The sequence below is a fragment of the Carcharodon carcharias genome, chromosome 5, assembly GCF_017639515.1.
Source record: "Carcharodon carcharias isolate sCarCar2 chromosome 5, sCarCar2.pri, whole genome shotgun sequence".
Lineage (NCBI taxonomy): Eukaryota > Metazoa > Chordata > Chondrichthyes > Lamniformes > Lamnidae > Carcharodon > Carcharodon carcharias.
The window spans coordinates 101,239,128-101,254,235 of NC_054471.1; the positions used below are offsets into that span (position 1 = coordinate 101,239,128).

Below are 15,108 nucleotides of genomic sequence, written 5' to 3' on the forward strand. Positions count from 1 at the left end.
GCTCAGGGAATCCCCCTCTGCCCGCCCATGTAAAATGGCGGCATGCCCCCAAGCGAGGGTGCCGATTGGGACACGCCTGCTCGTTCCTGCTTCCGCACAACCATCCTGACAGGGGGAAAATGCTGTCCCTGAGGTCAAAACATGTCCATGGGTTTGGGTTTTATATTCCATAAATTTCCTAGCTGGAGGAGATTCCAATCCTCCAATTTTTATATTTCTTGCTAGTTTACTCTCATATTCTATTTTCTCTTTCTTTATCAGTTCCTTGGCTCGTGTTTGCTAAATTGTAAAATACTCCCAACCCTCAGGCTTACTACTTGTTTTGGAAACTTTGTTGGCCTCTTCCTTAACTTCTCTTGTTAACCATAGCTGGATCACTTTTCCTGTTGCGCTTTTGTGCCTGAAAGGAATGTACATTTGTTGCAAGCCATGTATTAATACTTTAAATATTAGCCATTGCCTGTCTACCATCATACCTTTCAAAGTAGCTTTTTCAGTCTCCCAGAGCCAACATGCCCCTCATATTGTCGTAGTTTCCTTTGTTTAAACATCCTAGTTTCAGACTGAACTGTATCACTTTCAAACTTATCCCAAACCTCTAACATATTATCGTAATTATTCCTGAAAGGCACCTTTACAACGAGATTATTAATTAGCCCTTTCTCATTACAAATACTACATCTAAAATAGCCCATTCTCTAATTGGTCCCTCAACGAAATGCTCTAGAAAACCATCTTGTATACATTCCAGGAATTTGTCCTCCAGAACATTGGTGCTAATTAGGTTTACCCATCCCATGCTCTATATTACCACTTATGATGTGGCAACTGATGTCTGCCAGGTAGACTAAACCAACAAAGGGAACTTGGTCGTGCTATCACAACAGCTTTGCAATTTGTATTTATTGCAAGAAGATGTGTGCACTCATGTCAGAAGTAATGAGTCCACCAAGATCGTTAGAGATTTTTTAAAAATTAAATTCAAATACTTATTAACAAAATAAAAGATTTCAAGCACACACATATGACTACAATTATTTACTATTATAATAAATCCTAAAATTCCTAATTGACCTCACTCCCGTACACACACACCCTTTAAGGCAACAGTCCAAAATAGATTTTAGATTTAAAACAAACCCAGCAAGTTAACACAGAACCCACTTGACAGTGGAGTTCCAAGTGGCATTTCCCCAACTTCAGTTACTTTACATAGCAGACTTATGCACAAATGGCTGGAGGCATCTTGAAGGCTATTTTACACACTCCTGTTAGATCTTACATGGCCTTCTCCTTATAAAGCCTTTCATTCTCCTTTCTATATGTTTCTCTCTCTTGAATATGTAAATTCTGTTGTTCCATGTGTCTTTGAAACTGTATCTACCTCAAAATAAAAACTTTCATGTTGCCAATATTGTCAGTAACCTTTGGGGGGGTGGGGGCGGAAAACACACTCCGTAGCCTTGCTTATCTGGCTAGTTGTAAACAGACTATGATCCCTTTGAAATCCAAACAATCCCTTCATTTATCTGAAAATGCAAATTCACTTCACACCTACATGCTAAGCCAGCATCCATGTTTACTCATTAGCATGTCAAGCACATTTCTATACTTGGTTTCTTTTGATGATTTCCAGCTTGCAGTCAACTTGACTCCAAATGTAATTAAATCAAAAAGACAGGACCACCTATACTTACCCCACAAACCTACTTCACAATAAACCTGAAAAGTATTTTGAAAATTATTGTACTTTTGTCACACACTACTGTTTGGTGGTCTATAAACGACTCCTGCCAGTGTCTATTGCCCCTCACTATTTCTTAGCTCCATCCAAACTGATTCTATGTCCTGATCTTCCCATCTAATATTTCCTCACTAACATACTGATCTCATCCTTCATTAACAGTGTTATCCCACCTCCTTTTCTGTTTTATCTCTCCCTCCTAAATGTCGAATATCCTTGAATATTCAGTTCCCAACCTTGGTCACCCTGTGGCTACATCTCTGTAATGGCAATAAGATCACATCTCTTTACTTTTACTTGTGCTGTAAATTCATCTACCTTGTTGCAAATGCTGCGTGCATTCAGATAGAATGTCTTTAATTCTCTCTTATTATTTTCGCAACCTCTATCCTTATCTGCTGGTGCAATCTTAATTTTATATGATCTGTCCCCTCCTGCCACACTCTGATTATCATTTCCCACAATGTTACCTTGCTCTCTCAGCCTCTTTTCTCTCTTTACTTTATCACACCTTCCCTCACATGATCTCTCACCCCCACTATTTAGTGTAAAGCTCTCCCTACCATCCTAGTTATATGACACGCCAGGACATTCTTCCCAGCATAGTTCTGGTGAGCTGTTGCAGTGCATCTTACAGATAGTACACACTTCTGTCATTGTGCCGTAGTGTTAAAGGAGGTAAATTTTTAGGATGATGGATGAGTTATCAATCAGGTAGGCTGCTTTTTCCTGGATAGATTGAGCTCTGTAAGTGGTGTTGGAACTGCACTCATTCAGGCAAGTGGAGAGTATTCCATCACACTCTTGACTTGTGCCTGGTGAACAGTCTTTGCGGAGTCAGGAGGTAAGTTACTTTGCGTAGATTTCTCAGCATCCGACCAACTTTTGTAGCTACAGTGGTCACACTGGATGGCCCAGCTCAGCTTCTGGTCAGTGGTAATTCCAAAGATGTTGGTGACGGGGGGAAGTTAGCTGTAGTAATGCCATTGAATGTCATGGGGAGACGGTTAGTTTGTCTCTTGCTGGAGAGATTCCATCAACAAACATCCCCATTTCTGACCTTATGATGGAAAGAAATCATTGATGAAACTGCTGAAGATGGTTGAGCTTAGGACACTATCCTGAAGAATGCCTGCAATTATGTCCTGGGCTGAGGTGATTGGCCTCCACCAACCACATCCATCTTGCTTTGCGCTCAGTATGACTGTAACCAGTGGAGACATTTCCCCTGATAACTATTGACTTCAGTTTTGCTGGGGTTCCTTGATACGATGCTTGGTCAAGTTGCCATAATGTCAAGGGCAGCCACTCTCACTTCATTTCCGGAATTCAGCTCTTTTGTCCATGTTTGGACCAAGGCTGTAATGATGTCTGGAGTGAAGCATCCGTGATAGAACCCAGACTGAGCATCATGGAGCAGGTTATTGTTGTGTAAGTGCTGCTTGACAGTGCTGTGAATTACACTAACATCACTTTGCTGGTGATTGAGAGTAGTCTGATGATGCAGTAATTGGCCAGGTTGATTTTCTCCTGCTTTTAGTGGACAGGACATTGTGGACAGGTTTCCATATTGCTGGATTGATCCAATGTTGTAGCACTGGAACAGCCTGGCTAGGGATGCGGCTAATTCTGAAGTATGTCTTCAATACTTCAGCTGGGATGTTGTCAAGACCCATCACCTTTGCTGTGTCCAGTGCCTTCAGCGTTTCTTGATACCACATAGAGTGACTGGAATTGGCTGAAGAACTTGCATCTGTGATGCTGGGGACCATAGAAGGAAGCCAAGATATATTATCCACTTGGCACCTCTGGCTGAAGGTGGTTGCAAATGCTTCAGCCTTGTCTTTTACAGTGATGTTCTGGGCTCCCCCATCATTGAGGATGGGGATATTTGTGCAGCCTCCTCTTCTGGATAGTTGTTTCTGTCCACCACCATTCACAGCTGGATATGGCAGGGTTGCAGAGCTTTGCTTGAATCCATTGGTTGTGAGATTGTTTTGTTCTCTCCATCGCATGCTGCTTCTGCTGTTTAGCATGCATGTAATCCTGTGTTGTAGTTTCGCTAGGTTGGTGCCTCATTATTAGGTATTGAATCAGGGTTGTTGACATTGGTAGAACGAGGGACATGCTAAGATATGAAGTTACAGATTGTGGTAGAATGCAATTTTCCTGTTGATGTCCCAGTTCTGAGCTTCTAGGTGTGTTCTATCATGTTTAGTATGGCTGTAGGGCCACAGCAGATGATGGAGGACATCCTCAGTGTGAAGATGGGACTTAATTTCCACAAGACCTGTGGGGTGGTCACACGTACCAATACTGTCATTGGCAGATGCATCTATGATGGATGGACTGGTGAGGGTGAGGCCAAGTATGTTTTTCCCTCTTGTTGGTTCCCTCACCACCTGCTGCAGGACCAGTCTAGAAGATATGTCCTTCAGGACTCACCCAACTTAGTGAGTAGCAGTGCTACCGCGCCACTCTTGATATTGAAGTCCCTCACCCTGAATACATTCCATGTCCTTGCTATCCTCAGTGCCACTTCCAAGTGAAGGAGTATTGATTCATCAGTTGACAGTAGGTGATAATCAACAGCAGGTTTCCTTACCCATGTTTGACCTGATGCCATCAGACTTCATTGGGTTTGTAGTCAATGTTGAGGATTCCCAGGGCCACTCCCTCCAGGCTATATATGTGGTACTGCCACTTCTGGTGGGTCTGTGCTGGCGGTGGGAAAGGACACACCCAGAAAATACGATGGAGGTACCTAGGACTCCTCTTGGCTGTAAGGTATGATTCGGAGAGTATGATGGTGTAAGATGTTGCTTGACTGGTCTGTGGGACATTTTCCTCAATTTTGGCACAAGTTCTCAATGGCAGGGTGTGCCATTGTTGTTTCCAGTACCTACAATGATGCTGATTGGTCCAACTTTATTATTTTTCTACTTTTCTCCAGGGGTTTGGTTTAACTGAGTGGTTTGCTGGTCCATTTCAGAGGACAGTTAAGAGTCAATCAGCTACATGGCTGGGGGTCCAGAGACACATATAGGTCAGCCTGGGTAAGGATGGCAGATTTCCTTCCCTAAGGGGTATAAGTGAAGCAGATGGGATTTTGCAACAATTGAGTAGTTTTGGGGTCACCAGTGTTGAGACTAATTTTGTATTCCAGATTTATTAATTAATTGAATTTAATTTCTGCCAGCTGCCATAATGGGATTTCAACTCATGCCTCTGGAGCATTAAAGTCCAAGCCACTGGATTACTAGCCCAGTAACATTACCACCATGCTAACATTCCCATTTCACAATAGGGTTGTGAATTTATATGCATTTAGTTGAGATTAATCCAAACATGCATTTTTAGAATTGAACACAAATTGAACTTGATAGTCCTATAAAAAGCAGTAAAATATCTATTTAGCTTACAGGTTTCTGCTGAAGCCAGAGATTCATGTTTGCTCCTTGATCAGCAGCAGTTCACCAGTATTTTTCCTAAATGGCCATTCTTGTATGCAAACCTAGACATTGAATAAGTTAGCCAGTTTGGAGGAGCAGGTTGGAGGGTAATGATCTGTGCCGAGATCAACTCCCAAATCAGCCCCCTTGAATAGTCCACTAGTAGTTCTAAGACGTGCCTTTCCTGGAGATTTCATTACTTTCTTCCTGTTGCTCAATTGACAGGGAGCAGAACACCCACTGTGCCCAAATTAAGTTTGACAGTTAAAACTGGGATCTGGATTCTAGTTCTCTGACTGAGAGTTCAACACTTCATCAATATATGCTGTAACTATTTAAACTGAGATGGTGTAGCACGCTTGTGCCACAGTGTGGTGGTTTGGATCATCCAATTTGCACTGAGAAATCATCAAGCAGAATCTCAGAATCACACAGTGCAGAAGAGGCCCTTTGGCCCATCCAGTCTGACCTACCTACCTAATCTCAATTACCAGCACTTGGCCCATAGCCTTGAATGTGCCAAGTGCTCATCCAGATACTTTTTAAAGGATGTGAGGCAACCCGCCTCCACCACCCTCCCAGGCAGCGCATTCCAGACCATCACCACCCTCTGGGTAAAAAGGTTTCTCCTCACATCCCCCCTAAACCTCCGGCCCCTTACCTTGAACATATGTCCCCTCGTGACTGACCCTTCAGCTAAGGGGAACAGCTATTCCCTATCCACCCTGTCCATGCCCCTCATAATCTTGTACACTTTGATCAGGTCGCCACTCAATGTTCTCTGTTCCAACAAAAACAACCCAAGTCTATCCAACCTCTCTTCATAACTTAAACGTTTCATCCCAGACAACATCCTGGTGAGTCTCCTCTGCACCCCCTCCAGTGCAATCACATCCTTCCTATAATGTGGCGACCAGAACTGCACACAGTACTCCAGCTGTGGCCTCACCAAGGTTCTGTACAACTCCAACATGACCTTCCTACTTTTGTAATCTGTGTCTTGATTGATAAAGGCAAGTGTCCCATATGCCTTTTTCACCACCCCACTAACATGCCCCTTTGCCTTCAGAGATCAATGGACACACACGCCAAGGTCCCTTTGTTCCTCAGAACTTCCTAGTGTCATGCCATTCATTGAATACTTCCTTGTCAAGTAAGAAGTATGTCTCTCTACAGTTAGGAAGAAAAAATCGGAAAAGCAATTTGTCCCCATTGCTTATGTACACCACCTGCTAGCTGGCTCAAAGGAGCATTGGCAAAGGCTAGGGAGCTGGCTACATACCCACATCCTTCGCTGCAGTGAGTGTTTACCAGGAACCAGGAGAGTTGTGTGAAATTGTTATTGGATAATTTAGGTGAGAATAGCTAGTGAACTTTAAAAAAGAAACAAAATCCAAATAAAGCTTTAAGTTTGTGAAAAATTGTAGTGCAGTGTTGGCAGTATGATAACTAACATGTGGTTTTGAAAATATTGTGTGCATTTTCCATGACTACAACACACGTGTATTTAAATTTTTCAAAAGCTCACAGTGCATTCTCAACAGCAGTGCTAAAGTGAATGCTCCCACACTTACTATAACATGCAATTCCCACAGCCCAGGTAGATGTCCTTCCATCCACCACAGGTTCAGATTTTGTGTAGTTTCCCTTTGGTTCCATAACTTGGAGACACTGCAAGAAAATTTAAACTGTTGGACTCTGATGACAAACATGGAATCTCCAAAATAAATGCAGTAAAACAGCATTTTAGCTTTTGTTGACAATGAATTGGACAGCAATGTGTGAGCTGTGGTTGATGCTACACAATCCTATCTTTATGCTAAGGCATGATGGTAATGAAGCTCTTAAACTATGTTTAATCGTTACTTAAAAGTTCACACGTTACTATTATGATTCCAAAATTGTCTTGTTTGCTGCATCATTACCCACAGCTAATCTTGCAGCTAATAGGCTGTATAAATGGTTCATTTTGGTGATTTTTAAATATTATGGTTAATGGTCCTTATGACAGACAAACAAATCACAATTTCCAGTTCAAGCCTTAGATTTTTGGTGAGTCTTGTGTCATATAATTGGCACTCTCTGTGCGTGTATATGTCCCCACATGGGATATATTTGCATCAGGCAGCAATTTTAAGTAGTATTACATAATTGAGTTGTCATTTGTGCCTTTTTTACCTCTATTTATTCTAAAAGATGTTTTAATTGCTTGCACTTTCTATTTGTGACTTAGCTGAATGCGGAGCCTCTGTAACAGCGACGGAAGGCACACTGTTGTCACCAAATTACCCAGCCAACTATGAGAACAATCATGAATGCATCTATAGAATTGAGACTCAGCCAGGGAAGGGGATCCATCTTCGAGCCAGGATGTTTAAACTTCAGCAGGGTGATGTTGTCAAGGTAACAGTGACCTTAGCATGCATAGTTTCTTTTTGTTTATCTTTCCTAAAAAAATCCAATCAATCGCATCACTCATATTGCAGAATTTCAAACTGTATAAATTCTGAGATTAAAATTATAAAAGTGGATTATACAGCTACATGAACCGATTTGAAACACATATTGATTGAAGAATGTGTTCCAGGCCATGCTTCATTGGTTTTCACACTTACTTTAGATGATTGAATTTTAAATGGGTCTCATTTCCATTTGAAATATGATCAATCAAAGTTCTGCCAAAACTGTGGTAAACGAACCATAGCCAGGAAGGTTTCAAGTTTAATTATTGACCTCTCTTGAGTTAGCTGACCTTGGCTAAGGTGGCAGCTAGGGCCCATATAGCCTTAAAATAAAGAGAGGAAAACTCAAGCCAGGGTACACAGAGGTTCACTCACACCTTTGGCTTTAGTTAGACAACCTGCTGATAATCATTCTCCGGTCTTATGTAAAAAGGTTAAAAAAAACCTTACATTTCTATCGCATCTTGGACTTTTTTTTTCTCTTTATGTACCCTTTCCTGATGCCAGGGTATGGATGCATGAGCTCTCTGATATTTCGCCAGAAGGGCAAGTCTTGGTCATGTGTAAACAAAATAACTTTTTTTGGTGCAGTTTATGCTGTCTACTGTATTGTGGAAGGATGTTATTTGGAACAAAGGATTATTTTAACTTAACTATATGATAACAGCGAGTAATGGAATAAACTTACTGAATGTCAAATTGCCCAGGAGTAAATGTCCAAGTTTCCATTGCTACGTTTTAACGCTCTCAGTCCAGGACTTCTCATCTGTATTTAAACCATACGTTATTGTTTGGGAAAAAAATATTATTCCTGTTATTAAAGATGAAGTGCTGGACATCTGAATTGAGGTGTAGACAATTTCAATGTGATAAATCTCTCACTCGTAATTTAACACGGAGAGGTGTTGATCAAATTCCTGTTATGTTCGCTTAATGGGAATTGATCTGTTGCATTTTCTTTTCATTCCTTTGCCAGATTTGTCAATAGATTTGCTATAGTTACACATTTTCTTCCTCTTGTTCCTCTGCAAATTGGGCTGGTCATATCAGATTCACTGCAGAGCTCAAAGATTTTTGTTCTGTTCTTTGCTGTTCAACTGTTGATTACCAGAGGTAGCTTGCCAAGTGAGGCAAATGAGGCTTTGCCACACCTAGGACAATACACAGAGCTTATGGCAGAAAGCTAGAGATATTTACATTTTTAAATGTGTTCATTTAACTTTAATTACAGGTAATGTATCAGTTGTTTAATTTCTTGGTTTACTGGCTTAAAGCAGGACGAGGAAGGAGGTTCTGCATAGTCAGTATGAAGAGCTAGGCACCAAATTAAGCAGAATCTCAAAGATAATCTTTGGATTATTACCTGATCCACGTGCAAATTGGCATAGGGCAAAAAAGATTAGAGAAATGACTGTATGGCTCAAAAACTGGTGTGGGAGAAGTGGGTTCAGGTTTGTGGGGCACTGGGGAAAGTGAGAGTGTAAAGTTGGGATGGTCTACACCTGAACCGTACTGGGGCTGGCGTTCCAGCAAGTCGCATAACTAAGGAAGTAGAACAGGTTTTAAACTAAATAGTGGGGGCAAGGGATCAAATTTGGGAAGATGTGGTGAATCAAAGAGTAGAGACAAAGCAAGAGAGAAAAGTTACCAATATGGGAAATGGTAAACAGACAGGAAGAGACAGAGAGTACAAATCTAAGAGTAAATCAGTAGATAATGCTACAAGTTATAAAAAGAATAAAAGGACAAAACTAAAGACTGTGTATCTGAATGAATGTAGCATTAGAAACAAAACAGATGAACTGAGAGCACAAATATAAATAAATAACTATGATCTAATAGCCATTGCAGAGAGATGGGGTGGAATTTTACAGCCCCTCCCGCTAGTGGGAAGGGCAGGAAGTCAGGAAAAGGTGAAGGGTAGCTTTGTTAATTAATGATGGTATTAGCATATTAGAGAGAGATGACCTAAGTTCAGGAAACCAGGATGTAGAAGCAGTTTGGGTTGAGATGAGAAATGATAAAAGGCAAGAAGGCATTTGTGGGAGTGATGTCCAGGCCCCCTTGTAATCACATGGTAGGACAGAGTACAAAGGAAGAAATAATGGAAGATTGTCAGAAAGGTAGGGTGATTTTAATCTACATCTAGACAGGAAAAATCAGATGGGCAAAGGTAACATAGATGATGAGTTCATAGAATGTTCTCGGGGTCGTTTCTTAGAGCACCACATTCTGGAGCTAACCAGAGAGCAGGCTTTACCAGACCTGGTGTTGTGTAACGAGATAGGATCAATTGATAACCTCATGGTGAAGGCACCCCTAGGTACCAGTGATCCTAATATGATTGAACCTTACATTCATTTTGAGAGAGAAATGAGTGCATCCAAGACAAGTGTTTTAAATTTAAATAAGGCCAATTATGAGGGTTAGCTAAAATGAACTGGAAAATAAGATTAAGGGATAGGTCAGTGGCAGACATTTAAAGGGATATTTCAGAATATAGAATAGATACAATTCCAAAGAGAAAGAAAAATTTAACAGGGAGGGCCCACCATCTGTGATTAACTAAATTAAAAAAGTTAAAGACAATTTAAAACTTAAAGAAAAAGCATATAATTGCACAAAGATGGGTGGCAGGTCAGAAGATTGGACAGAATACAAAAAAACAGCAAAGAATAACAAAAAGATTAATAAGGAGCGAAAAATTAGAGTATGAGAGAAAGCTGGTTAGAAATATAAAGATGGATAATGAGAGTTTCTATAGATATTAAATAAGAAAAATGTTAACAAAGTGAGTGTTGGTTCTATAGAAAGTAAGTCTGGGAAATAATAATTGAAAGTAAGATGGGAGGTGAATTGAACAGGTATTTTGCATTGGTCTTCACTATGGAGGATCTAAGTAACATCTCAGAAATAGCTGTAAATCAGGAAATGGAAGGATGGGAGGGAGGAACTCAGGAAAATTACAATCACCAGGGAAGTGGTGTGGAGCAAATTGCTCAAGATGCAGGCCATCAAATCCTTGGGTCTGGATGGACTTCATTCCAGGGTCTTAAAAGAAGTGGCTAGTGGCAAGTGAGATAGTTGATGTGTTGGTTTTAACTTTCCAACTTTCCCTAGATTCAGGGAGGGTTCCATTAAGTAGGAAAATAGCAAACGTAACTCCTTTATTGAAAAAGGGAGGGAGACAGAAAGCAGGAAATTTAACATCTGCTTAACATCTATATAGGAAAAATGTTAGAAGCTATTATAAGAGATGTTATAGCAGGGCACTTAGAAAAGTTCAAGGCAATCAGTCAGAGCCAACATGGTTTTGTGAAAGGGAAATCATGTTTAATCAATTCATTGAACTTCTTTGAAGGAGCCACATGTGCTGTTGATCAAGGGGAACCAGTGGATGTACTTACTTAGATTTCCAGAAGGCATTTGATAAGGTGCCACATCAGAGGTCATTGTGGAAAATAAAAGCTCATTAACACTCCTAAATCCAGCTTCCTTTGTGCTGAAAAGTGTTTCTCACTTCTTGAAGAGAAAGGGGTATCGGGCAGATGTCTAATGGCTAGCTGATCCTACTTCATTTTACACTATGGCCAAAAGTTAAAGTTATCCCCAGTTAATTTCATGTTTGCACCTTCTTCACATGTAATGAAGATTTGCAGTTTGTTACAACCATGTGAGGGAGTGCAAAAATTGACACCTCTAATTTACCACTCCAGGTTTGACCGTAGCAGGTTTGTTTGGGAATTTAAGAAAATGAAGGAATTTTCTCAATATCTGTGTTTAACCATTTATGTACTAATAGCAAAGAAATGGGTCTGGCAAGCTTTCTTGAGGCTTTTAAACAAAAGGGGTTAGTTTTTATTGAGTTAAAAACACAGCCAGGTAAAGATAGCAAAATATTTTTTAAAAAAGGTAAACCCACACTTCTCGAACTTTTGTGGGCCACATTCACATATACACAGGCACATAAAGTTTTACAAATTATCCTGGAGGTAGTTACTTTCTTAGCCAAGTTATAAGTTCAATACTGAAAGGTAAGAAGAGAGTCCATGGAGGGGTTATGAGTTCTTTGCTATGGCAGAGAATTTTCCAGATTCCTTTATATTCCAAGAGTTGACTTAAAGTCCATGTAATTGCAATTGCCAGAGACAATTTCCTTTTTCATCCGTAATGTGTCTTTTCCAGAAATCACTGAGTTTTTCTCCTGAGGTTCCTTTCAATGGAAATTCATTATCTCTATGCTAGAATTTTAAACAGTAAGAGATAGGGCTTTAATTTAATGAGTAAGAGAGAAGGGAACTCCTTTACTGTTTCATTGGCAGTTTCTCCAGACTACTCTTGCTTCTGAGTTTAGTAGCTCTATTAAAGAGATTTCAAAATGGTTACAAGTCACATGACTCTTTCCTCAGAACAGGTTTATTTATCTGATGTCTGAATCTGGCTTTTGATCCATGCCTTATAGTGTTCCATTCATTAGCTTCTAAGGAATCATTATCCAGTTTGATGACCCCCTTTCCAGGTCGCTATTGTCTTAGTCGACCTTTAGTTTCTGCTGGAGAGGTAGTCTTTTAAAGATGCCAGTGCTATGTCCCATTCCTTTCAATATTTCCTTTTTGAAGCGGACCTTGATACCCTCAGATGTGAAATTCCATGAGCAACATGTCAGGACATGTCTGCAGTGCAATCCATATAGATGCTTTCCAGAAAACTGTTAAATTTACAATACCAGACATCAGGTGACTTGTGGTAGCCATCTTTGGTCAGTGTCTTTTCTTGTCTTTAAAAGGTCCTTTTTAAACAGTTCAGTATATGTTTGGGTGGCTGGTGAAATTATGGGTTGATATCACTCAGTCATAATTCCGATCATCGTAACGAGTTTGACCAGCATTAACTAAAGATTAGACCAAAGATTGATATGTTTAAAGTTATTACAAGGTTAGTAATATGCTTTCAAAAACCTCTGTGTTCTCTCATTCTAGGTGTATGATGGACGAGACAACACCTTTCGGTGCCTTGGGGCTTTTACCGAATCTGAATTGCTGGGAGTTGTCTTAAATAGCACATCAAACCACATGTGGCTAGAGTTTAATACCAATGCAACTGGGACTGATCATGGATTTGAGCTTACATATACAAGTAAGTGAATGCACTATATAAAGCAAGATTTTCACTTGAGTAGGTTGGTGCTGAATATTCAGTACTTGATAAATATGTTGTGTTGCACACTATTCGTGAATGCTTTAATCCGAAGGCTAGATGTAACAAAATTGTATAAGTATTTCTGAATTTTCTACAGCCAATGTACAAAGGAAATCTTTCCTCCAGTATCCATCAACCGACAACCATTGCCCCTCCCAACAACCCCAAACTGCCCTCATATACTTGTTAAGTATTAAAGTGGTATTTCTTGTTCTTGCAAAATATAAATAGGTGTTTGGTATATTTCTGTGATAGTCTTTTCAAAACCACATTGTTGTATACAACATCACCAGCTTGCATTTATATTGCACTTAGAATGTAGTAAAACATCCTCGAAAGAGTTTTAACAGTTAAGATTTGAGATTGAGGCACATAAACAGTTATTAAGACAGATGAGCAAAAGCTTGGTCAAAGAGGTAGGTGTTAAGGACTACTTAAAAGGAAGAGAGGGAGAGAGAGAGAGAGAGAGACGGGTGGAAAGGTAAAGATGCATAGGAAGAAGCATGCACGCTAATGGTGGTATGATAAAAGTGGAAATGTGCAGCAAGGGGCCAGAATTGGAGGAGCACAGATATCTCAAAAGATTGTAGGACTGGAGGGGATTACAGAGATGGGACGGGGTGAGGCCACGGATCAATTTGAACACACAGGTGAGAATTTTAAAATTGAGCCTATGTGGGTCAGTAGACACACAATTGATAGGTGAACAGGACTTGGCACAAGTTAAGATACAGGCAACAGAACAGTTCAACAGTTCCAGATTAACTGTTCCCATAAAATCACTGATAAGTAAAATCATTGATGGATAGTTTTTGTACTACTAATCATCATTGTAGTGTTTGGGTAGCAGGCCCGTTATTTGCAAAGTTAGCCCCAGTTGCTGTGCTGGCTGACTATTTTGTTGCTGGCTCAATAATTTGTTGCTCACTGACCTCTGTCTTTTCTTCTGTTATGCTCTATTGCTGGATAACCTGACTTGTGTCACCACTGGGACAATTTTAATTTGTGGTGGGTTTGGGAAATGGATGGTAATGGATTGTTGGCCTGTTCTGCACACAACTGATTTTCTTTCCTTTTGATTTCAATGGAGAGGAAGATTGGGCAGGTATGTAGTGGGCACCTGATCCACTGCCATTTGTTTTCTGCCATCATTGAAAGTTAAAATCAACCCTGCTTTCATGTGTAAATGGATTCTCATTTCTTTTGTGGAGTTTCTTTTTTGCATCACCTAACAAACCTGATTTTCAAAAATGGCCTTGTTGTTGGTAGGAATCTGAGTTTTTCTGACAAGTATTCTTTGGGTGGGTTTGGTGCATTACCGAAGTCCGGAAATGTGACTTAATGGTGTGCCTTGGACTTGTACCTTTTCTAGGAGTGCATTTGCAATTTTAACAGTGTTGTCTTTCTTACCATTTGACTATGGGTACCTCCGTGAGCTGATGACGTGTGGACTCCTAATGTCACACAAATTGTTGTAGTCTTCTCAAGTTAATTGGTGGTCTATTTTCTGATAGATCCTAATTTGTGTGTGAAATGAGCTTTAATCTGAGCATTGACTTTTCTTTTTCTAATCTCATAGTCTGTCAGCATAATCGACAGACATGTGAAAGTTTTTTCCATCTATTTCATATTGATCACATGCTCCTGGAGCCTTCCTAATATTTGGTGATTAATAAACAGTTCATTTTGCTGTTTGGTTTGAGGCTGTTGACTCATATCACTCAGAAGTACGCACGATAAAATGTTCTTGCTCATCAGAAGTTGGTAAATCACGTCCCTTGTTCCCCATATGCAACCCTGGATTCCAATGTAGCCTAGAAGTTTATTTCTTCTCTTATGCATCGCCACGACTGCCAATTTCCACCTCTGTAACATTGTTCAACACCACTGAACGATCCCTGCCTCAGCTTATCTGCTATTGAAACTCTCACGATGCTTTTATTACCAGACTCCTGACTGGACCCTGATGTCTTACCCTTCGTAAATTTGAAGTCATTCAAACCTCTGCTGCCCATGTAACTTGCATCAAAACCTGTTCACCCCCATGCTCATTGACCTACATTGGTTCCTGGTTAAGCACTGCCTCAATTGGATAATTCTTATCTCCTTGTTTTCAAATCCCTCTTCTGCCTGACTCCTCCTTATCTGTAATCTCTTCCAACCCTCTCAGATACCCCTCCTCCTCCAAGTCTCTTGAACATCTCCAATTTTATTTCCTCCAACATCCTACAACTTCAACTGCTAAGACCTT

At 40.3% G+C, this 15,108-nt stretch overlaps 1 protein-coding gene across 1 annotated transcript in view; it reads left to right on the top strand.

Annotated features, from left to right (window-relative positions):
* Positions 1 to 15,108, top strand: part of LOC121278286 (CUB and sushi domain-containing protein 1-like) — an 844,854-nt gene that overhangs the window by 290,072 nt on the left and 539,674 nt on the right. Inside the window, exons 13-14 of the mRNA XM_041188558.1 lie at positions 7,430 to 7,599; positions 12,638 to 12,794. Coding sequence (XP_041044492.1) covers positions 7,430 to 7,599; positions 12,638 to 12,794 — 327 coding nt within the window. The remainder of the gene's footprint in view (positions 1 to 7,429; positions 7,600 to 12,637; positions 12,795 to 15,108) is intronic.